Source organism: Argopecten irradians, chromosome 7 (assembly GCF_041381155.1).
Source record: "Argopecten irradians isolate NY chromosome 7, Ai_NY, whole genome shotgun sequence".
Taxonomy (NCBI): Eukaryota; Metazoa; Mollusca; class Bivalvia; order Pectinida; family Pectinidae; genus Argopecten; species Argopecten irradians.
In genome coordinates, this window is record NC_091140.1 from 13,080,175 (window position 1) to 13,105,541 (window position 25,367).

The following is a 25,367-nucleotide window of genomic DNA, read 5'->3' on the forward strand; positions in this document are numbered from 1 at the left end:
CTTCTAAATCAAAGTCTAGACCAGTCCATTATGAAATTTAAGGGGTGAATGTCGCTGAGTTAAAAGCTTGCTTAGCACATCATGATACTTCTAATTTTGCACTTTTTTGACATCAACAGCGGACAAAATTAAGTGCTTTTCCTTATGTATGAAGATATGTAATGTGCATCATTTATTGCTCTGAGATAGTTCTAATTCTGCAAATTAACAAAAAGTATTACACAAATTTTTTGTTGTCAGACTAATGAAAAGTTATATAAAAAATAATACAATTGTTTTGGATTAGTTAACGATTTGTTTGGGTTACAGTGACTAAAATCATTGTTAGATTTCTTTATTTGTAAGACTTAAAAGATTAATCAAGTAATTGTTCTTTCAAATTTTGAAGACCAGTGAGGAAATTTCTAATAACAGTCTTGCTTTACATGTTTGAACATACAACACCTTTTTACTAACTGATGTATTATTACTGGCCAATTTATTAAGGATATTAATGAATTGATTTTCTTTTGTTACTTATGAGTAATTGCTCAGTTTATGAACTCTTTTATGTCTTTACATATGTGAATATTTTGCACACTGCTTGTAAATTTACAACAGTATATTTTTTCAACACAACGGAATATTTTAACACTTTGTATTTTCCTGATTTTTTTTTTTTTTGTAATAGTTCATCTAGTAGATTTAAATTTACATGATATATTAAGCAAATTATATATTTATTACATGATAATGTACCATTTCATAGTAGACGCTAACATATTAATGTTGTAAATCTGTTGTGGTGACATGTCCTTGCTTCCTTGCATGTTCCACAGGTAAAGTTGTATCAAATAACTAGTGTAAGTGGTGGCTCGACCTCCCAGTCCAGTACCATTGATGGCCCTAACGCAGAGGTAGTAAGGAAGCCGTGCATGGCGATATCTCCTAACCTGCCTACCAGCTGTGGTGTATCAAAACAAAATTATGATTTATCCTGAAGAAATGTTTCACATAGCAAATACATAGCTTATACCGGTATATCATAGTGAATAGAGGTACCTTTGGGTGGGTCCATATTACAAACTTTTCCAGCCTTTCTAATGCTTTGTAATATTCATAAATTGAGGGTTCGGTTTGTTTTGTTAAACATCCTATTAACAACCAGGGTCTGGTCATTCAAGGACATGTCAAGTTTAAAGAGTGGAAGAAAGCTATGTATCCAAAGAAAAATCACAGCTCTGTGGTCATGTACCAGCTACCTAGCAACTGCCCCACATTGCTTTCAAATTTGCAACACACAGGTAAAGGGCTTGTGATTATATGTTGGGACATCTTGAAGTGAATAGTCGGGCAAAGAAAACCAGTCTAAATGCGTTCATTGGCCTTCCAAAAGTTCTCACATATTAATACGACGGCCAAGTTCTGCTTGGTTTCCCAGTTCTGACCATTAAAGTAAAGAAAAATTGAAAGCATTGAAAGCGAGGCTGCGTGGAAATGTAACCACGGACATAGTGAGCCAGGAGGACGTTTTAGAATTTCCATACTTTAAATTAATTTCTTCGTACGCAGACAGATTTTGACGAGAAATTTTATTTTCCATTTCATAGAAATTATACTGGATACATTCACACCATTTTTACCGACTTTAGCCATCCTTGCCCGACTGTTCACTTTAACCACTCAGCCACTGTAGTCTCGTTGGAATGGGGGCATAATTTACCATATATAATACCCATATCATGTCACATTCTACCCTGATATACGTATACAGAGGTAGCATTAAGACAGAGTTACTTCCCTTGCCTAGGTTCTTTGAAAGCAATATTTAGATGTGGTTGACACTGGAACTTTCTAGGCTTGTTAAAATGTCCAAATTTGTGAAACTTCCTCAATTGTATTATCACTGAAAATTCTGTAAAATGGTACCAATTATCACATGCTGAAATTTAAGTAATAATAAAAAAGAATTATCTTTGAATGTTAACCTTTACCACAGCTGACAGGCCTTACCATACATTTGGTGTTCAGTCATGTAGCATGCCATTTATAATGCTTGCGAATTCCCTTGTCTTTCAGGGGCTTGCTTTTTATGTCCTTTAAACCATTAGAGTTTGTGTTAACAAAAACTAGATGGTTGGCAATATTACAGATATAACTATTATTCTATACTAACACTGAATTATTGACAGGCATATGTGTTTATGTTGTATTTACATTTTAACTTCAGGAATATTTTTTCTTGGTGGCTATGCCATCTAATGTAGCATATTCTATGGATGTTGAAGAATAGATATCAAATGAACGTCATATACATTGATACATCTTTACCATATATGAATAAAGCTAGCTTGACCACCTTGCTGAAACCCCCCTGCAAAAAGCAACAAGGTCTTATCAATGGCAATCATGGTGTTTGCCAGTAGTGGGTTAACTTTTGAAAAAGAAAACAGGAAAAATAACTGTGACCTGAATGACAATTATTTGTTTGAAATTTTTTTTTTTTTATTATTGAAAGGCCACATTCTGACAGTGTTTGCTATTAAATAGAATTCATGCTTAGACACCTTTATCACACATGCTGGCTTTAACCAATGATCACAGCAGTACAAATGTGTGGCTAATATATGTCACATCAATATAATTACATGTAATGATGCTTGGAATGACTGAAGTTTCTGATCTCTTGGTTTTCATTTTCATATAAGTCTTTATACTTACCAAGAATGTCCTCATAGTATATGTCAGGGGAGACAACTCAGCATGAATAACTTTATAAATATGAATGATAAACAGATCTACTGCATAGTACTTAAAAGATGTTCAATTTTCTGAAGTTATCTGTATTTGTACTCCATTCTTATTCATTTTTCTCCATCAGTCTGAATAAAATCGCTATTGTATGTTCCTTATTTTTTACATGCATGAAGATGTGTCTTAACTTATTCACCCCTGAAAATTAATAATGAACTATTCCAGCATTGGAATCGGAGCAGTCAAAATGTGTCTCCAGGGGTAATTGAAATAACTTGTGAAATTTAAATGATAAGAAGCCAGATAAATAATTAATCCATCATGAGTGTAAGCATTGCCAGGCACAGAAATTAAAGCATGTTAATGATGAAATTCTTGTGTCATTTGGCTTAATTAATGATAAGTATTAATTTCATTATTTTAATCAAGCAAAAACTTAATGAATTATTAGTAACCAAAATTAGAATAAAAAACATTGCTCAATAAATGTGCATTCTATCAAATCATCAAAATCTAATTTATAAGATGTTTAGAAACATCAACTATATCATACTAGTGATAATTGATAACTTCAAAGATTTCGTACGTCACAAGCCTTCACAAGTTTGGTTTATATTGAACTTAACAATAAAGAAAAATCACTATCACATATATCTCTGTAAATGTTACCTGGACAATACTATGTAATGCTTTGTCTCTCTTTTAACTTCTATTATATGTATAAAATCCTATACAGCTGATTGGGATGTACAGCCCCAGTCAATAGCACCCTAAAGCTTTAGAACACTCTCATCACACATTTAGGGACTCTTACCTACTGTATAGTAGTAACGCTTTTGGTTTTTTGTGCTGTAAATATTTAAGTTTAAGTAGTTTTTGTTTTTTATCTTTAAAATTACCTGACAGAGTATTTCAATTTAAACGGTTATATTTTGATCCTGTAGAATATCTTTAAAATGTTAGAATAAATACATTGTAATTATGTAAGATTTGTTTTACAGACTTCATAGCTAAATTTTCACGATAAGATATTTACAGACTTCATAGCTAAATTTTCACGATAAGATACTACATTAATAGTTACAGGAGTTAAAAAAATCCCCTAATAGCTAAAGTATCTCATTCAGTTTTAAATCAAGCTATGAAGCTAAGGAATCCTCCATACCTAACTAAGGATTTAGTGGTGTTTTGTTTTCTTGATTGTTTTTTTACTACAATAATTTGGTATTTAGTTTCAGAAATATTACACAGGTCTGGAATTTGCATGTAATTAATAAACATGTTAACAGATGACACAACATTTTGTACTAAAATGATGATTTATCAATAGAAATAGCTCCAGATAAAAGGATTAAATTTCATTCATAATGTGATATAAGTACAGGTTCAGCTTAGTTATAAGAAAGCTTGATTAAAATACCATGATAGTTGTTGATGTGGAACTTTGACTGTAGTGGTATCTGCCCTTGCAGCTATTCTGGATAAATCCACTAACAATCTACATTTTGAATTAATGTACAAAGTTAAGCTGTTTTGATGTTTCTTTAAAGGCTGGCTGTACTGTAAAAGATTAGTATTCCAGATCAAATAAAGATACTTTGTTTTGTGTAAAAATACATAAAAGATAAAAAATATTTAGTTAAAAGAATTTTTTCTTGATTCTTTTACAGCTACGACTTGGAATAGGAGATACGATCAGCAACTCCAAAGCATTGGGTGGCCCTGGGAGTGGACCCCCTCCACCTCCTCCTCCACCACCCCCATTCCCTGGGGGTGGTGGTCCCCCTCCCCCACCCCCACCACCTCCTCCAGGAATTGGAGGTGGTCCCCCTCCTCCACCACCACCACCCCCTCCTGGTATGGGAGGTGGGATACCACCACCTCCACCCCCGCCCCCAGGGATGGGTGGTCCACCTCCACCTCCTCCTCCCCCTGGGACACCCCGTCCCCCAGGGGCTCCTCCTCTTCCCTTTAGTCCTGCCGCTCCGTCCCCGCCTACAAATGTTCTGCCACATGGAATACAGCCCAAGAAAAAATATGAAGTTGCAGCACAAACTAAGAGAATTAACTGGAACAAGGTAAGTAAAATTCACCATTTTATGTTAAATGTATTTCTTCTTGGATAAATCCATGCTTGCAAAGAAGATGGCAAAATTGAACATGACTTCAATAGTTTCTCCTAGATGGTAGTTTGTACTGAATGAAAATTTTGGTGACATCACTAATCCACATCAATTTCTAAAGATTTGTAAATCTTTAAGGTTGTTTCACCACAGAAAAAAGTTTTAGTTATGAAGTTTAATGGAAACAGATTCTAGAGAACATGTTCATGTAAAAAATAATGAATGTGACAGATTAATTAAAATATGTATAGATTTAAGATTTACTAGGATAAGTGAATACCATGATATTACCTTTGTTTTTTTGTATGAGCTTTGAAATAATATGTAATATGACTCTGAATTTGACTAAACTTTACATGTTACAGGTCAACTTGAGAAATATTGAGAAGGACTCCTTCTGGGTGACGGCAAAGGAACAGAAGTTTGAAAATGATGACATCTTCAAGGGGCTGGTGGAAAACTTTGGTACCATGTCAAAAAGTAGGTGTCTACTCTAAAACACACCCATGGAGACCCGAGAAATTATTTCAACACATCCATGGAGACCCAGAAAATTATTATCCCTTGCTTTCTCCGAAACGGGGGATATTAATTTGGGTTTATCCGTCTGTCTGCTGTCTGTCTGTAACACTTCGTTTCCGTGCAATAACTGTTACAAATGTAAACTGAATTTCTTCAAAATTGATGACAAGGTTAAATGCCTTAAGGGCTTGGCCACGTTCAATGGCGACTGTCGATGGACTTTATTTAGCGGAGTTATGGCCCTTTGAATTAATAAAAAGGTCATTTTCTGCCATTTCCGTGCAATAAGTGTAACAAATGAAAACTGATTTTCTTCAAACTTAGTAACAAGATTAAATACCTTAAGGACTCGACCAAGTTCGATCAAGACTGTTGATGGACCTTATTTAGTGGATTTATGGCCCTTTGAATTACTGAAAACGTCATTTGCTGCCATTTCCTTGCAATAAGTGTAACAAATATAAACCGATTTTCTTCAAACTTAGTAACAAGGTTAGATACCTTAAGGAATCGACCATGTTTGATCGCGACTTTCAACAGACCTTATTTAGCCGAGTTATGGCCCTTTGCTTAAATTTTAAAAAACTTCCGTAAAATAACTGTAATAAATATTAACCGATTTTACCATTTTTCCACAGTTTTTCTGTAATAACTAACAAATGTTAAAACTCATATTGTCAAAACTTGGTTACAAAGTTAAATGTCTTAAGGGCTCGGCCAAGTTCGATCGCCACTTGTGACAGACCTTATTTAGCAGAGTTATGGCCCTTTGATTTAATAAAAAATCATTTTCTGCCATTTCCCTGCAATAACTCTAATAAATATTAACTGATTTTCTTCAAACTTTGTAATAAGGTCAAATGCCTTAAGGGCTCGGCCAAGTTCGATTGCCACTTTTAGTTGACATTATGTATTGGAGTAATAGCCCTTTGATGTACTAAAAACGTCATTTTCTGCCATTCCGTGTGCAATAATTGTAACAAATTACCGATTTTCTTAAAATTGAGTATGGAAGTTAAATGCCTTAAGAGCTCAGCCAAGTTTAATAGTCATTTCAGCGGACATTATTTCACACAGATTATGCCCCCTTCATTTGCTACAAATTTTACTTTCTTTCTTCAATCAGTTTCCTTTACCCTATAATTCATGTTTTATCATAAAATAACTTATAAAACATCTTACTTCAGAATAAGACTTCAGTTTATTTTTTCATGTTTCAACCTAACCTCAATAATGTTTACCTACAATATGTCTTGAAAGCGGGGAATGGAAATTCCAAGAATTTGCTTGTTTCGTTAGAAGCATATTACAGCGATACACTGATATACACTGTGTTGGAGATCAAAGGGATCCAAACTATTTACCTTTACAAGTTCTGCTAAATAATAAACGGTATTGCTGTATTTATAGACATTTGTTGGTGGAATCAAAATTATATTTCATATCCGTAATTGGTTTCAAGTTTGTTTGTTATAAACATGTTTTAGTGTATACCTCATATTTACTTCGATGGAAGGACATCAAATTGATGTGGTCCCTTTCCATGTTTCTTCCAACTTGATTATGGAAAATCTTCTTCTTTTCTTTTGCCAGATTTCATCCTAAGATTAATAATGTTACCAATATTTATACAAAAAATCTTCCTTCAGGCAAAAAGGTTGACACCACTGAAAACACAGAGAAGAAAAAGGCCACTAAAAAGACAAAGGAACTAAAGGTTTTGGAGGGGAAAGCAGCACAGAACTTGTGTAAGTATTAGGAAATCAACGCAATATTTATCTTAGAAATATTAATTTCAATTTAACAACAAATAATAATATGGAACAAAATCAAAATGAATTTTGTAATTCAAGGTTCAAAAACCAGATAATATTTCATGATTAGTTTTGATTCCTTGAATCACAACATCATTGTGCATTTTAATGGAGAAATATTTTTGGTCAATGCAATGATTCTTAGCAGATTATTTAATTATCTACATCAGTCATGAAATGGAAATGCATAGTGATTTCTATGTTTGTTGACTCCAGTAGTATCAAAGCATATGAGGGGAACTTTTATCTTGGTGATTAGGGGTCCACAGTGGTCGGGTGGTTAAGATCTCCCAACATATTACCACAAGGTCTCCACCTTGTAGGGCAGTTGCCAGGGCCCAGTTTCATGAACATTCCTTAAATTCAAGGAATTCCTTAACTTATAATTCTCCACAGGAAAGCATTACAGGTTTAAAAGAAGGCTCCTTAACTTAAGATTTTTTCCTTAACTTTTGTAATGCATTTCTATGGGAAAATTTAAGTCAAGGAATTCCTTAAAGTTAAGGAATGTTCATGAAACTGGGCCCAGGAAATGACTGTTGGTCTGTGGTTTTCTTCGGGTTCTCTGGTTTTCCTCCACTATCAAACCTGGCACGTCCTTACATGACCATGACTGTTAATAGGACATATGTAAAGCTAAACAAACCAACCCATGATAAACAGGTGCTGTATTTATAACATTTTAATGATTCTTTTGTTGGGTACAGCAATCCTGCTGGGTTCCATCAAGGTACCGTATGAAGAGATACGGAGGCGGATCCTAGAGGTGGACGAAGCCAATCTAACTACAGCCCTACTGGAGCAGCTTATTAAATACATGCCAGAACCGGAACAGATCAACAAACTCGCTTCCTTTAAAGATCAGTATGCAGATCTGGCAGAATCTGAACAATTTACTGTTACGGTAGGTACAACCTGTATGCTACCTATATAGCTAGGGTACATTGATCTCACTGCAGACAACTACTATCAGAATTTCCAAATACCATATTCATTGTATACTGATTCATATTTAAGTTATGAACCTACATTGTATTTATATTTTGTTCTTTAAATATGTTAGTATAGTGTTGGTAAGTTCTTTCAAGAAGAGATGCATCAAGTTCTTGTTCAATTTCTATGGTTTTATTTGCACGTACTATTGTTTGGGTATGAATTACAAAAATATGAATTTATTTGTAATATAGATATCATCATTTGGATATGACCTCAATATTGAAAGAATATGAAAGACTTTTCAGGAAAATGAACAGAAAAATTTATTCTTTTCTATGTTCTGTTTCAGATAAGCAGTATAAAAAGAATTACTCCTAGATTAAAATCAATACTCTTTAAGATGAACTTCCCAGAACAGGTCTCCGAAATCAAACCGGTAAGTATAGCCTGACGTTACCTTGTGCAAACATGTATCAAAGATTGAATCAAAATGTATAAATGTTGGAGAATTTGTTTAACATAGTTTAACCAATACAGGGGTTTTGAGATCCCAAAACAATGTGGATTAAATAAGATTTGCTGTTAAGATTAGTCCCACCTCCAGTGATTATTTCATAACAAAAATCACATCAAAATATGACGTCACAATCACCAGGAGGTGAGACTAATTGACGGTAAATTGTACTATGTCGTTTTTGGATCTCCAAACGGCTGTATTCTTATAATCTTCCATTTCTTATGTTGATCATTTAATGAACCCTGTCCCACACCACTGTCTCCCTCACTTTACCATTTGCTTTTTGCTGTTCCCAGGATCTTGTGGCGGCCATTGAAGCCTGTGAGGAAGTGCGGAATAGTAAAAAGTTTAACAGTCTGCTGGAGTTAATATTATTTATGGGAAATTATCTAAATGCAGGCTCCAGAAACGCTCAGTCTGTCGGGTTTGAACTGAGCTACCTAAGTAAAGTAAGTATTGATAGAAATCGTAATGGTAGTTTTGTTTGATTACTTTAATGTCATATTAACAGCCAAAGTCATTTAAGGACAAACCATGTTTATGGGAAAAGGGAAGCCAGAGTACCCAGAGAAAAACCACCGACCAGTGGTCAGTAAATGACATTTGTACCACGTAGGATTCAAACTCAAGACCCAGAGGTGGGGGGCTTGTGGTAATATGTCTGGACATCTTACCCACTCGGCCACTGTGGTCCCAGTATCGATGGTAATCAGACATGAAAAAATAGCTTAAAATAAATTATGGAACACCCAAGGCTTTGTAAAATATTGTTGTCCAGTTGTAAAGTGTTTCATCACCAACAGAACATATGATGTAATCTTCGTACCTCCTCAGCTCCACAATACGAAGAGCCAAGATGGGAAGACAACTCTAGTCCATTACCTTGCTGACGTGGTAGAACAGCAACATCCTGACCTTCTGACCTTTACAGAGGAACTCTCCTATGTAGACAGGGCTGCCAGAGGTTTGTGTATATTCAAACGGTATTATAGCTCCTACAAAATGTATGTCACCCAGTTTCTTTGAGTGAAATCTTTGTCTCTGAAGTCCTAAAGTAATGGAGTACCTGCCTTTGTCTTCATTTGTAAGTTAAACATAAAATTACAGTAATTTTGGAAATGCATTTTAAAATGTTATGTCCAAAGTCAAATAAATGAATTAATGTGAATAAATTCTGGATGAAAATATTGATCCCTTTCATTTCATAGAATGTAGTATGACAGCTTGGATTCAGTCAAAGCTTTCTTTAAGTGAAATAATTTATTTACTAATATTGTTATCTTTATTTCAGTGTCAGATGAAATGCTCCAGAAAAGTATCCGACAGATGGAGAAGAGTTTGGATCAGCTGGAGCTGGATGTTAAGAACCAAAGCAAACTATCAATGGAGGGCGACAAGTTCCCTGATGTCATGAATATATCCTTTTATAATCAACAAATACTACCAAAGAAAACTATTATATAGTTGATCAAAATGGTCTGTAAAAACAAAACAAAAAAAAATACATTAACCAAACTTTCATTAACTTTATTTAGGTGGCAAGTTCAAAATAGACCAATACACTTGTGACATAAAACAAAAAATCTTTCGTAACATTTTACAGATTTCATTTCTGAAGTAACTCCTTTAATACTTTATATATCTGATATACAATTACATACAAGGAATTAAAAACTTCAGTACACATGTACCCGTATGTTAATGTTGACCTTGACCTAGTTTACATGTTCCTGACGTCGGCACGGGAACAGCAGTCTGTCCTCAGTGGAATGTCCAAGAAAATGGACAATTTGTACAAGGGCATGGCCAAATTCTACGCATTTGATGTGAAAAAATATGGCATGGAAGAATTCTTTGCAGATTTAAAGTCATTTAAAGAGCATTTTATGGTAAATTTTGTCACGGATAAGTAAAATAAGTGGATTTGAATATGACTTAGCTGTTATACAGAGTTGGTTCAAATAAAAACATTTGTTTTATAAATTGCATAATGAATTCAAATTGAATATATTTAAAAGTAAAATGTATCTAAATTATGAGCATCCTGGGTTGTCTGAGCTATGCAACATCTCAGCGCTCATAATAAGAGATATGTTAAGTATGTTATTATTTGGACATCAGATGTGTAAAGTTCTGCTGTGAAGAAAATCACAAAATCTAAGATTTAACTTTATATAACATTTTTTCAAAATTCATCTTGCTATACTTTCAGGTAATATAAGATTGATGTTCTATTCTGTAATGGATGGTAGATTTTAATTAGATGTCAGTTTCATGATTGAAATTTATTGTAACAGGAAGCAGTTAAAGAAAATATCAAAATGCGGGAAATGCAGGAGAAGATTCGCCGAGCCAAGGAAGCCAAGGAGCGTGCTCAGAAAGAAAAGGAAGCTAAGATAGCTAGGAAGAAGGCGCTGGTCGATGTTACCATAGGTACGTGTATACCTGCTGTAAAAATATGGTCAATGTTACCATAGGTACGTGTATACCTGCTGTAGAAATATGGTCGATGTTACCATAGGTACGTGTATACCTGCTGTAGAAATATGGTCGATGTTACCATAGGTACGTGTATACCTGCTGTAGAAATATGGTCGATGTTACCATAGGTACGTGTATACCTGCTGTAGAAATATGGTCGATGTTACCATAGGTACGTGTATACCTGCTGTAGAAATATGGTCGATGTTACCATAGGTACGTGTATACCTGCTGTAAAAATATGGTCAATGTTACCATAGGTACGTGTATACCTGCTGTAAAAATATGGTCGATGTTACCATAGGTACGTGTATACCTGCTGTAAAAATATGGTCATTGTTACCATAGGTACGTGTATACCTGCTGTAAAAATATGGTCAATGTTACCATAGGTACTTGTATACTTGCAGTAGAAATATGATCGATGTCACCATAGGTACATGTATACCTGCTGTAAAAATATGGTCGATGTTACCATAGGTACGTGTATACCTGCTGTAAAAATATGGTCAATGTTACCATAGGTACGTGTATACCTGCTGTAGAAATATGGTCAATGTTACCATAGGTACGTGTATACCTGCTGTAAAAATATGGTCAATGTTACGATAGGTACATGTATACCTGCTGTAAAAATATGGTCAATGTTACCATAGGTACGTGTATACCTGCTGTAAAAATATGGTCAATGTTACGATAGGTACGTGTATACCTGCTGTAAAAATATGGGCGATGTTACCATAGGTACGTGTATACCTGCTGTAAAGATATGGTCAATCTTATTTTAAATGTAATTAGTTGATTAAAAATTTATTATCGTATTTAAAGTTGGCAAGTGTTTAAGTGTTTATAAATGCTCCCCCTTAGAAATGTGAATACATGTAGTATCACCCATGTTTGTCCTGTCCTGTACCATTATGATATATAGCTAGAAGCTGTGGCATTTATGACTTACAGACATTTCTTGGTTCTTTGAATTCATGAATCCTCAAAATCGTTATAAAAGTGCTTTCATAAAATGTATGTATTCAGGAATGAGTAATTTTGAAGCTTATTCTCAAAATCTGACAAAGTATAGTTTTAAAGGAACATAATGAATTTTAATTGTTTCCTTTGTTTATCAGACGATGACCAAGAGGGTGTGATAGATAATTTACTGGACGCACTGAAGACAGGATCTGCCTTTAACAAAGGACGAGACGGCAAGCGGCGGACACCGCGGGCAGCAGGAGGTAACTCTATCTGCATCATTTGTTTATCTTCATATAACATTATAAAAAGAAATATGTGTGCTCATAAAAGCTATGCGTGCTCCAATTGGTTTCTTAATTGAAAACAGATCTTATACACTGGTAATATGTACAGTTTCTGTGCCTATGTAACAACTATTTTAGCAGAATTGTTGATCTGTTTAGTGTTTTTATGCTGAAATCTGATGGAATATCAGTGTTTTAAATTGGAAGAATTTTACTGCAGTATCCCACATTGAAAGAGAGAGACGCACTATCTTATAAAGTGCAATGTTAGTGTATCAGGGATGGCTATTCTCTGCTTAGTGTGTGCAATACTTTTCATTTCATTGTTATATGTATGTTTGGCGAATTTTATTTCTAATGCACTGTGTGAGCTATTGGTGTTGAGCTATGGTAATAATTGCAATTGTTCAGTCACCAGTTGGTACATAGCTGTGCCCTTTGTTTGCACATGTACATGTTCAATGTCAGAGCAAAATGTTAGAGCATAAACACTGCAAAATGCAAAGTCACGTGCAAGTGGTTTGATTTGACAGCTGGCGTTGGAAATGCAGATGGTCATTGTAATATCTTAGATGTATCATCATTTACATGTTTATGATTATTATTTAATGTAAAGAATTATTACTGTTATAGCAGGAATACCTCTTATGGAGGATAAAACCGTTCTATCATCTGTTTTGTTTGTTTCTTCTACATAAAATGAACTTCCTAATATTATATGTATTTATCATTTATGTGTACGGTTTGTTTTTGAACACATTATATTCCAGAGTAAAAATCTTGTAATTGTTATATTTAATTAGTCAGCTACCTAACACCAGGTAAATGGGATATACATCTAATTAGCTGGGCGATTGTCAATCCAACCAATACTTCAGATTATAAGGCTTTTCTACTTCAGATTGATTGCCTCTCTAACTTTTTTGTTGTCTCCCTTTATTTGTGATTTCGTCGGTATATTATTTGGTGTTGTCACTTGATTGAATTCTTCAGAAAAAACAAAACATAATGTTCTTCAAAATGTCTGCTTATATATTTTAGGGCTGAAACGATTAGTATTTTTTGTATTCGATTATTCGGTCACATGTAATCGATTACTAATCGATAAATCGTTTGAATTGAAGGCAACTATGTTGTTTACTACTACTGACTACTGAAAACGTCCGCCATGTTTATCAACTAATAATAACACCTAACGTTACCGTATAATATGACAGAGGACATGCCTTATATAATATAAGCCTACCAACAAATAAGAAAAGATTTATTGACAAAACAAACGTATTTTATCCCAAATTAGCTCTGAATTCCGTTCCTGTGTTGTCTTCCGTAACATCGTTTAAATCAAGTCTGCTAACCCGCTGTTTTGACGTGACCTTCACACGTACGACTAATCAACCAAATCTGGCCGCCACGGAGCGACATGACCAAATTTCCGTCAATGAACTTTTTTATTTCCGTGATCAAAAAAATAAAATATATCAACAACTCTTATATTCAATTAGAATATGAACAAAAACTTTCTTTTTATATGATAAACACATGCAATAGTAAAATTTAAATGTTCAAGATTACAGCTCCTTCCGCTCCCAAGCGTCCCGGCGGCGATTAGGCCTCCGTGACGTAACAACGTGGAGTCGATCGCTAGTGAAAATTGGCGAACAGCGTGTTGCAAGCTTTCTCATGACATCCACTTTTTCATTGATTAATGACTTTAACATCCACAGAGACGTAATTTAACAAGTATTTCTCACATCATTTATGTTTTGTTGAGTTCAAAACATGTACATAAAGAGATGAAACTCCAGTCGGAATGGCTTACTCAGAAATCCATGATCTGTCAACGTGTTTAGTCAGCTTACCATGCACTGGCTATGCATGTTACGATTAACGATTAATAAAATCTTTAATCGATTATCAGCAATTAGCTTCATTAATCTAATCGCCTCCGATTATTCGACTAATCGTTTCAGCCCTAATATATTTGTCTTCAAAATTTCTCCGTTGTACATTCAAATATAGAATTTTATGTGAGCTTTGAAGAAGAGTGGAGCATTCTCTGTGTAGCTGTGAACTGGATCTGTGATCTTCAATTTAACTGTATTACTCTATGACATAATCTAATATAAGATGTAACTTTAAGCAATAAATCATTGAGAATGAAAAAAACAAATTATTAGATAAAGATATTGGTTGGATATGACTAAGAGAGAATTGTTTATTAGCGTTATTAGAATGGTTCAGGTTAGTTATTTTAAGCTATTAGTGCGGTTATAAGACTGGTAATAGGGGAAATCAGATTTTGCATCATTGTTTAAGATCCAAAAGATATCTTCTTATTTCATGACTTCCTTCAGCCTAAAAAATCTTGTTTAATTCATAAACATGATTTGTGTTGTATATACAAAAGCTTTTTCCATTTCCTCAGCTAGACTGGCATTTTTGCTGCTTTAATTAGTAATCTGGTTTTTTTCCCCTTTTTTAATTACGTTTAGGTGTGAAGACAAGGCTTTTTTTTTATAGAATTATTTCTCATCTTTGAAATGGTGAAAAGTTCTATTTATGGCTTTGTGTGAAGTCGATAATGATAAAACATTTTCCTTATGACATGAAAACTAATTTTATGCATAAATTATGTACATTGAAATCTTAATTTTTTTTTTTTTGGTATTTCAGTTAAAATATGATAATTCTATTGAATTTCTACATAATATTTAATTAGATTTTTTTTTACTTCTTATCAAGTAGCACTGATTTCAATTCCCAAAATCTATTTTTATAATTATGCTAAAACTGATAATCTCTTTTACGAATGACTATTGATTTCCTTTCCTTTGTGAATTTTTCAACGCAAGTTCCGGTAATCTGCTATCGGAACTTGCTTTCCATCGCCTTTCTATTTCTTTGTTGTTCACTGCTCTCTGTTTCTTCCACCAATGCACTTCACAGCGGATAGATTCTCCACGCTCTCACGATCGCGAGTGTGGCATAATCGTCCACCCGTGAACGGAGTCGACATGGACCAGCTAACCAGTGCTATACAGGACAAAGTGATGCATCGATCTTCTCATTGGTTGGTCCTATAACAATAGGTTTTTGCTGGAAGTCAATGTTGTGAAATCAAGCATGAATATTATGTACCCTCAATCAGCATAGCAACTCCGGGGGAAATGTAGCATGATGTCACGGAACGAAATCAACACGCATGTGAAAATACAGGAGTTTTGAGATGATCAAAAGATATGGTTCAAGTTTGATTAGTATCATTTTGCGGTGATTGTGATGTGATAATGTTTGTCTGGTTAGATGACATCACAAACACCAGATACTGGGACAAATTATACTTGTACCTGTCATTTTACTACATGTATCTCGAAACTGCTATATTTGATACAAGCTCCACAAAACTTATATATTTACTGTACCAATACTCCTTAAATTACGAATGGAAATTGTTTGAAACTGTTCTGGCATGCAAGATTCTGGAATGATGAAATTAAATGACTATATGATGTTATTTTGTTGGCAGCAGCCATTATCATTTGTTTGCTTTCATGAATCATTACAGAGATAGTTTGTCATTTATCATATGATACACTTGCACACTGTTTTGCTTGCGTACGAAGAAACAAGCATTTTGTTGGAACTTTGATACCACATGTTATCGTGCAAGCTTCATGGCTATCATGTCTATGCTAATACTCCATTAGAATATTTGCTTTTCCTACCATTTTACATGCTCTATACCATATAGCCGGGTAAGTTTGCAGGGAAGATATTTTCATGATTTTGCTGGACATATCATGCATTAGTAGTGAAAATTTTGACAATGAAATCTTGAGAAAAATGATCATATCTATATAATCATGTATATATTAGGCCAAATCACAAAATCTTAAAACTACTATAATTTGATATTTACGTTTTACTAAAAATTGTAAAATGAATAAAAAATTGACCTGCAAAAAACGGCTATACGGTGTATATGGTACATGTTGTTTTGGGAATCTGTATTTTCATAAGTTGATTATGTCCTTTGTAGATGACACTATACAGTGTTTGTGTTTTATTGAATTAGATATTCGGTGTAGGACCAGTAGGTCTTTTTTTAATAAATGTTGGGTTTTTTTCCTTTTATCTTTTTGTAAACCCTTCTTATTTCTTAACATTGCTTAGCCATGCATCATTTTTGTTTGTGTGTGAACTTTTTCCAATATTTTTTTTTTTTTTTTTTACTTACCATTACACCCATTTTTAGGTCATCTGACCCGAAGGGTCAGGATGACCTATAGTCATCATGTTTCGTCCGTCGTCGTCCGCCGTCCGCCGTGCGCCGTCCGCCGTCGTGCGCCGTGCGCCGTCCGCCGTGCGTTAACTTTTCACATTTTGAACTTCTTCTCAAGTTCTACCAGTGCAATTTGGCTGAAACTTGCATGAAATAATCCTGACATGGTCCCGACAAAGTGTTGTTATTTTTCGGGTCGATCCCAAATCAAAGATGGCCGCCACAGCCGCCATCTTGAAAACACATTTTGAACTTCTTCTCAAGTTCTACCGGTGCGATTTGACTGAAACTTGCATGAAATGATCCTGACATGGTCCCGACAAAGTGTTGTTATTTTTCGGGTCGATCCGAAATCCAAGATGGCCGCCACAGCCGCCATCTTGAAAACACATTTTGAACTTCTTCTCAAGTTCTACTGGTGCGATTTGGCTGAAACTTGCATGAAATGATCCTGACATGGTCCTGACAAAGTGTTGTTATTTTTCGGGTCGATCCGAAATCCAAGATGGCCGCCACAGTCGCCATCTTTAAAACACATTTTGAACTTCTTCTCAAGTTCTACCGGTGCGATTTGGCTGAAAATTGCATGAAATGATCCTGACATGGTCCTGACAAAGTGTTGTTATTTTTCGGTTCGATCCCAAATCCAAGATGGCCGCCATAGCCGCCATCTTGAAAACACATTTTGAACTTCTTCTCAAGTTCTACTGGTGCGATTTGGCTGAAACTTGCATGAAATAATCCTGGCATGGTCCCGACAAAGTGTTGTTATTTTTCGGGTCGATCCGAAATCCAAGATGGCCACCACAGCCGCCATCTTGAAAACACATTTTGAACTTCTTCTCAAGTTCTACTGGTGCAATTTGGCTGAAACTTGCATGAAATGATCCTGACATGGTCCCAACAAAGTGTTGTTTTTTTTCGGGTCGATCCCAAATCAAAGATGGCCGCCACAGCCGCCATCTTGAAAACACATTTTGAACTTCTTCTCAAGTTCTACCGGTGCGATTTGACTGAAACTTGCATGAAATGATCCTGACATGGTCCCGACAAAGTGTTGTTATTTTTCGGGTCGATCCGAAATCCAAGATGGCCGCCACAGCCGCCATCTTGAAAACACATTTTGAACTTCTTCTCAAGTTCTACCGGTGCGGTTTGACTGAAACTTGCATGAAATGATCCTGACATGGTCCTGACAAAGTGTTGTTATTTTTTAGGTTGATACAAAACCCAAGATGGCAGCCACAGCCGCCATCTTGAAAACATATTTCGAACTTCTTCTCAAGTTCTACCGGTGCGATTTGGCTGAAACTTGCATGAAATGATCCTGACATGGGCCCGACAAAGTATTGTTACATCTCTGGTTGATCACAAATCGAAGATGGCTACCATGACACTATATCTAATTAATTTCCTATATGTTAAGGCCCTTGTGCCTCTTGTTTGAAATAAAATTTGTTGAAAGAAATTGAAAATGATCCTGACATGGTCCTGACAAAGTGACACCATATATAATTAATTTTACTATTGCCAAGGTAGTCAGATGACCGTTAAGGCCCTTTGGGCCTCTTGTTCCTACTTTTTACCATTACACCTATTTTTCATTGTTTTGATGTTATTTTATGTGCAAGTTCATTTATGAGATTTTGAGAAATTGTTTCCAGGGCAGGATCATTTAGAGTGTTTGAACACATATTATAACCTGGGAATATTTTTATCATCGTTTTATAGTGATGTTGATGGTTATTATTTTCAATTACACACATGTTGTTTTATTTTGTTTTAATTTTACTAGGGTTGCTTATGTTACAATTTTGAGTTCCATATGTTTTGTTTTTGCTTTCAATTATTTGGTATTTTGTGTGTGTGCTTGAAAAACCCAGCTTTTATATATAGAATTATGCATGTTTGCTTTTTATTATATTATTTAATGATATTTCATTTTTTTATTAGATAAACTTAATTCTTTTTGTAGCCTTCCTCCAAAAAATGTAAAAAGATATATCCCAATATATGATGATATGAAATATGTAAAAAGATATAAATCCATCAATATCCTATAATATCACATATGATAAATCCATAAATATCCTATACTATCACATATGTTACATGTACTACATTTAAATCTTGATTTTACATTATTGCCTTAAACAGCTAAAACCCAACTAAAGTTGTTTTGGCTAACTCAGACTAAAAAAACAATAGTTGTTTTGACCTCTACACCTCCTGGTTGGATACAACGCCGATAATTGTGTCTGCCTAATGGTGTCATGTCGTTCATATCGGCATCTGATTCTGTTCTCTGTCTTGATAAGGGGTACAGAGGTGACATGTATTATAAATGTTTCAGTAATTGAATTGAATGTTTTTGAGTATCTTGAGTATTTTCATCATCATTTCGTTCAATTTTCGATGCTCGTTTTTGCCATGATATTTTCCCATCAAAACATCTTCTGATTTTAGTTTTTGTCCACATATAATTGGCACTGATGTGTAGGTCACACACCCGGTTTTCAGGTGGGATGGAGGGGAGTTGCAGATTATACTCCAGGAAAATACAATACATCTTTTTTGGTACACAACTTGAGGACCTTTTGTAATCAGTGTCAGTACTAGACCTTGACAATGCTATATTGTAATCTGTCATGTTATAGAAGTGTATAACCATTCCTAATACAAAACCTTAAGCACCTCATTGTAATCCAAGTTGATAGTAGGTATAATAAGAATCTTTATTTTCAGCGTGTGCGAATCAGGCATGGAGAACTCGAGTAGTTAACAGGTGACACATGTCTACCCTGTATAACACACCTATTATATATATTAACAACTTGCTATGATGTAACAAATGCAAAAATAGAATTAAATGCTTATCTTATGATATAAGCAACAGAGAATATTCTAGTTTCTTAAAATAAATGTAGCATAACCCTGAAAGAATAGAAAAAGAAAAGAGTTTTCATAAATCATTCACAGAAGATTGAAGTATTTACATGAGCTTTTGATTTCATAATTTGTGAAAATCTTGGAAAATGTATTAATTAAACATTTAGGCACTTGATAATTGATTCATAAAGCTTTAAAGACAATTGTTAAGAACATATGATATACAAATGTAGTCACCATAAAGCCCACCTTTTGCATACTCTCTGCAGTTGGCCTTTACACATGCCTGAAAAATATATATTTCTCCTACCAACTACCTTGTTACTAAATTTAATGCGGATAACTTTTTAAAGAAGTATATATACATACAAAACTCCTTTACTTTTTTACGATAATCATTTTCCTGGTTACTACATGCAGAAGGCTGGTGTACAGCTCCTTCTGAAAGTATTTATCATTTGCATGTTTCAAAAAAAATACTTAATTACATATTGAATAATAATTAACCAATTGAAAACAAAGTATAAATTAATGCCTACCTGACTCAAATGCCACAGCAACTTAATGCTAAATGGGATCTTCATCCTTTACATCCTAATTTAGATAATTACTGGTAAATGAACTGAAACAGATTGTTAAACATACCTTTATAAAAGATAGAACACCCTTACTTAATAGCAGTTATCTTGTACATGTACCACATACAACAAACAGTCTGCTTGGAAATAAGGGGAGAGACTTGGGATCTTAACGAATTTTAAAAATATTTTTAAAAAAATCATTAAGAAATGTCCCCTTTCTATGAAAAAAGTCTTGCATTGCATCTTTATTTTACCCGAATGAGTTTCACTGTTAGAATTTCAATAGATATAAGTGTTATGAAAGAACTTATTCAATTGTTTTTGGTGGGGTTTTTTTGGGTTTTTTTTATGTATTTTTGCTGTAACCACCAATTTAACACGTATTGTGACACAATTATTTCCCTTTGTCCTCTGTTGAGTTTCTCATCACATTTTCAGATTTAGTGACGGCTGTTGCTATACAAATGCATTTACATGTATTCTAGTGTTTGGTGTAAACAAAATATACACTAAATTTGAATGTTACTGTTAATATTTTTATAATGTGTTGCTTCTTCATTGATTGGTTTACAGTCTCATCGATATTTTATTATGAGTTTTGATGGTCATGTATTTTTCATCCTATTATTAATCATAAATATTATCTCAAACTTACTCGATAAAGGATATTACATTATATATGTATTTGAATCGTCCTACAAAATTTAAATATTGCTTTGTTACATTTTAAACCTGTATGAATTTATTGATAATATCTGCACTATTTCAAATGGTCATGATTTCTATTCTTTCAGCTGAACGTCGAGCCCAACTTTCTCGGTCAAGGTCACGACAGAATTTGCTCCAGGGAGATAACTCTACTGTGCGTGAAATTTCATTTGACGATGTGCTTAATTCAGACACTCCACCTCGTGAAAGGACTAGTGTACCCGTCGAAAAACCGAGAGAACGGAAACGGGAGCGGAGAAAGCCTTCGGAAGGTGAAAGTGAGGCAGAAAAACTTTTAGCAAGGTTGAAAGAATTATGATGAATTCAGATTTGACATGGATTTATCAATGGGACCATATGGTGATGATACATATCCTGTGTTGTATATAAATGTGTAGACTCTCCTCTGTGGAGTAAGTTGTATATATTGAAATATTACAGTGATCATTCATTTCAATAGTTTTATATCGGCTCTATATAGACCCTACACTAATACATTATTGTTTGAGATACAATGGATATGAATAAAATGGTAAATATTTTTAAAACTGCTTTGAAAGAATTGATGTATTCCTTACTTTATCTATTAAACACGTCGTAGAATTTCAAAAGATACAGTATATATAAATAAAACAATGATTTTATTTCAAACCGCTATAAAAAGTATTTGCACATTCTTTACACTATCAAATAAACATGTTGTAGAATTTCATCACAGATTGACATGGGAGTCTACCATGGTGATTCAAACACTGTTGAGAATGAGTTCATATAAAATTAGATTTTGGAAGAATGGTACTCATATTTATTCTCATCTGATACTTGTTCATACCCTATGATATAACTGGGATAACTTAGATACAAACTAAAATTTGACCTCTTTGGTCATTCAGTATAAATGTGCTAAAATACCTAATCGCTTCATCAAAACTAAAGTCCTAGTTGTGATTTATGCATTGTTGTTTGTGATAGGTAGATGGCTTTCATACAATGTATTTATTTGCTCAACTTGTCCTGGCCCACTCACTTTTTCAGTCACAAGAGTCAAGGTCGCTATATAAGTCAAAGGTCTTGAGGCCTCTGTACACGTCAGAGGGGTCAAGGGTTCTGGACAGGTCAGAGGGATCAATTGCATAAAATAGTTTCTACAAAACCATTGATATGTCTAGTCATGATTGTCATGCAGTTTAAAAGAAAAGAATTTTATTTGTTTTGATGAATGGCCTTATACACATTCAAGGTCATTGATGTAAAAGTTTTTACAACCTGTTTAGCCATGTTGTCATAGTAATATCTACCACAGATCAGCTTTATCATTTGTTTGAATTTTTTCATTTCTCAATATTTTGTATTTAGCAAACATCAAGCCCATTAAGTGGAAAGAATCCCACCAAAATTGTTTTCAGTTCATTTAAAGTATAAAGTAAAACTTCATTATGATATCTTTGTTCCTGAGACTTGTTGCGACATAATAACAAGTGTACCATACCAAAAATCATCACCACTATAGGAAATGCCTTTAAGTTACTATGGGAAGGCACTGTGTTAAAAATAATCCAATGCTTATTATGATTCTCTGTTTTAACAGAATTTTGCATGAAATTATATTAAGTGTATACTGTTGTGATGGATTAGGGCATTTCATGTAGAATTACCTTCAGCTATTAGTGTTCCTGTGTTAGTTTGTAACATTGCCAGTATTTAAAACAATACCTTTAATTTTATTTTTCCTGAAGGCAGTGTGTGTTCGTTTAATATAGGATTGCCGAAAACTGTTCATCCAAAATTAATTTTTTAATTTCATCAATGATATCACATAAACTTTATTATAATACCCAGGAGTTTTCACATGACTGAAATTTGCTATATCCTGTTTTTCTGAAAATGATTTTTTTTGTTACAGCCTGAATTTGAAAAGGTTTATGTAGCTGAGACTAAATTGTATTTTATTAATTTTTGATATATACATGTATCTGTATATATGGAGATATAAACAGTGCTTTATGTACATACAGATGTTAAATATTATTTTCCTACAAATGTTTACTGTAATATAGTAATATTTTAACCAACACGTCACCCCAGAGACGACATGGGGATGTAATTAGTTATAAACTGTTACCACGGAGACTTGTCATTACATGTGTACACATGTGGGAACTGTAAGTGTGTAAATGTATATGTATGTGTATCGAGTAAGTGATGTAGTTCGCATTATATACGACCTCTAAGTCTTGAATTATTACTATTAATTATGTTTTCTGGTCTGCTTTTTTTGATAAGCATGTTTTATTCGTTTCAGAAAAGTGTGTTATTAAGAATTTGTAATGATGAAAACGAATACATTTGATCTAAGCTTTACTTCATTCCATGCACTGAATTGGTAATGTAATGACGAAAGAAAAAAAAGACAACAAAAAAACCGTTTTCGAAGGAACAATAGTTTTGCAATTTCATGAATCATTTTGAAAATTTGATAGTTGAAAATATGAATAAATCTTTACTCTTGAGGCCAGTTATTGTCTAAGTATTTAACTGTCTATACATTTTCAGCCTCATAATAGTTTTCATGTTTAGAATTATTCTCACATAATTTTATGTGTCTTTCTTTTCTTCTTGACAGTATTTCATGATAGTGAATGATATTAAACCACAAAAAAATCAAGGTTGTCATAGACTTTTATTTATTATGATTCTCCAGTTCTTAAAAAAATATAATTAATAACTAGCATTCTTGATTTTTTATTTTATTTTTTTTCAAATTTGAAAAATATTTAAATCACTTTCACCTATTGAATATGTTTTCTGTAAACCACAATGTTGTTTTCGGTTTTTGTAAATTTTAGGGATAGATGTGGCAGAAGTGTTTTTAGGGAAGTTGGTGGAAAGGAGTCTATAGTGTATGTAGAGCTTGTAGTTTAGGGTTAAACCCGCTTCTTTAACTTCAGAACGTTCCACATATATAAACTTCATTTACTCTGTTACCTGTATTCAATATATATATATATATTTTATAATCTTTCCGTCTTCCTCTTGAGTCTTATACTTTGTTTATTTTGGTGCTTTTTCAACCAGAAGTATTTTCTATATTTGCTGAAATTGAGTCCATATAAACATATTTTCTATGGGTCTGTATGTAAAAGTACAAGTCTGCAGAGTGTGTTCGAACATAAGTGGACGATCCTATATTGTTGGTAGTTTAGTTTGTTAAGTTTAGTTTTATTTTAGTATTATATTATATATCTTGAACATTGAATATAATTCGGGAGGGAGAAAAATTCATTTGACTGATATCCTAGCTAACAAAGCAATAGTTAATCTAGAGATAAATAAGAATAATAACCAACCCACTGGACTAGATCTACTATTTACAAAAAGGTACTATAAATAGCATTTCCAGTAAAATCAAAATAACAGTTTTTCTAGATCTCGATAACTTCTCGCAATCCTGATGTTACATGTTCTTTCATATTCAAAGTTCACTGCCTCTGAACACGACTCAAATATGACATTGAAAACATGTACATTGTACCTTCACTAAACAATCTTCACTCATCACAAAAAGATCCAAAGAAAATATGTTCTGATATATGTGTAGTACAAGTGCTTTTAAAAAGCATAGATCTATACATGTATATATAGATATATATTGTGTGACTGTTCCAACCATTGGGACATCTGGTTATTGGAGTGGTCACTCTACTAGATATTGCTTTAGCTTGGACATGAGTACATTGCACTGCTGCAGCTTGTGTATGCTGGATATAAGTGTATGTGCGAGTGATGTAAGGGAGTCAGTATGGTATGAGAGTTATAAATGTGTTATTGTGGATGATTGTGGAGACAAATAACTATAATGGAATTCATTGCCTGAATAAAACATTTAAAACTTATCAGAAACACTGTCTTTTGGTATTTTCATTAATGATAAGTTTCATTACTTACTTGGCATCCAGTGTTGACCGGTCATCTTTTCTCTCAAATCCCAACCAGTTTTTAATCACCATTGACCAAAAAGTCACAAGTATAGTATTTATATAAGTTAAAACCATGGATCTGGCCCATCACTAGTGACAGGGCGGTTCCAAAATAATTATTGCAAGTCCCTTTTTGTAATAACTAAAATAACTATTTGGTCTGTAACTTCTTTTGATTGGCTAACGTCTTTCTGGTTAAAACGGGGTCATAGAGGCACAGCCACCATGAATGAAGGGAGTCAATCCTTGGGGAAAAAAAACCCAAAAACATGGTCTGCTGCTAGAAGACGCGGAGGGCTATGAATTCGATATTTAGAAGTAAATCGGATAAGACTCCCACCTTTCAGCACCAGAATTTATTGTTATAACAGATACGAGGCTAAATAATAGGAGTGACCACGACAAGGTTCCAGGCACAACGAGCCTCGGTACCAAACACCTAAGTTAGGGTGACTGAACAGGAATTACTGTGCTCAAAAATATTACCAAAAGAAACCACGACCACAAACGTCATAGGTAAAACCATGGAAGCCATGATTAGCATG

The 25,367-nt window shown here is 34.0% G+C and overlaps 1 protein-coding gene across 7 annotated transcripts in view; it reads left to right on the plus strand.

The window, feature by feature from the left end:
• The window catches only part of LOC138327590 (protein diaphanous homolog 2-like), a 58,693-nt gene extending 34,579 nt beyond the window's left edge, over nucleotides 1–24,114 (plus strand). For 2 of the 7 annotated variants that reach the window (XM_069273790.1, XM_069273791.1), the window contains 13 exons: nucleotides 819–896; nucleotides 4,404–4,811; nucleotides 5,222–5,336; nucleotides 7,028–7,126; nucleotides 7,900–8,096; nucleotides 8,478–8,564; nucleotides 8,942–9,094; nucleotides 9,480–9,609; nucleotides 9,937–10,061; nucleotides 10,370–10,534; nucleotides 10,943–11,078; nucleotides 12,251–12,358; nucleotides 20,932–24,114. In XM_069273790.1, coding sequence (XP_069129891.1) covers nucleotides 819–896; nucleotides 4,404–4,811; nucleotides 5,222–5,336; nucleotides 7,028–7,126; nucleotides 7,900–8,096; nucleotides 8,478–8,564; nucleotides 8,942–9,094; nucleotides 9,480–9,609; nucleotides 9,937–10,061; nucleotides 10,370–10,534; nucleotides 10,943–11,078; nucleotides 12,251–12,358; nucleotides 20,932–21,164 — 2,034 coding nt within the window. In that variant the 3' untranslated portion in view covers nucleotides 21,165–24,114. Of the gene's footprint in view, nucleotides 1–818; nucleotides 897–4,403; nucleotides 4,812–5,221; nucleotides 5,337–7,027; nucleotides 7,127–7,899; nucleotides 8,097–8,477; nucleotides 8,565–8,941; nucleotides 9,095–9,479; nucleotides 9,610–9,936; nucleotides 10,062–10,369; nucleotides 10,535–10,942; nucleotides 11,079–12,250; nucleotides 12,359–15,331; nucleotides 15,456–19,412; nucleotides 19,453–20,931 lie in introns of all 7 variants that reach the window. The other 5 variants (XM_069273792.1, XM_069273796.1, XM_069273793.1 and 2 more) reach the window with 4 other exon arrangements.
• The last annotated feature ends 1,253 nt before the right edge of the window (nucleotides 24,115–25,367 follow it).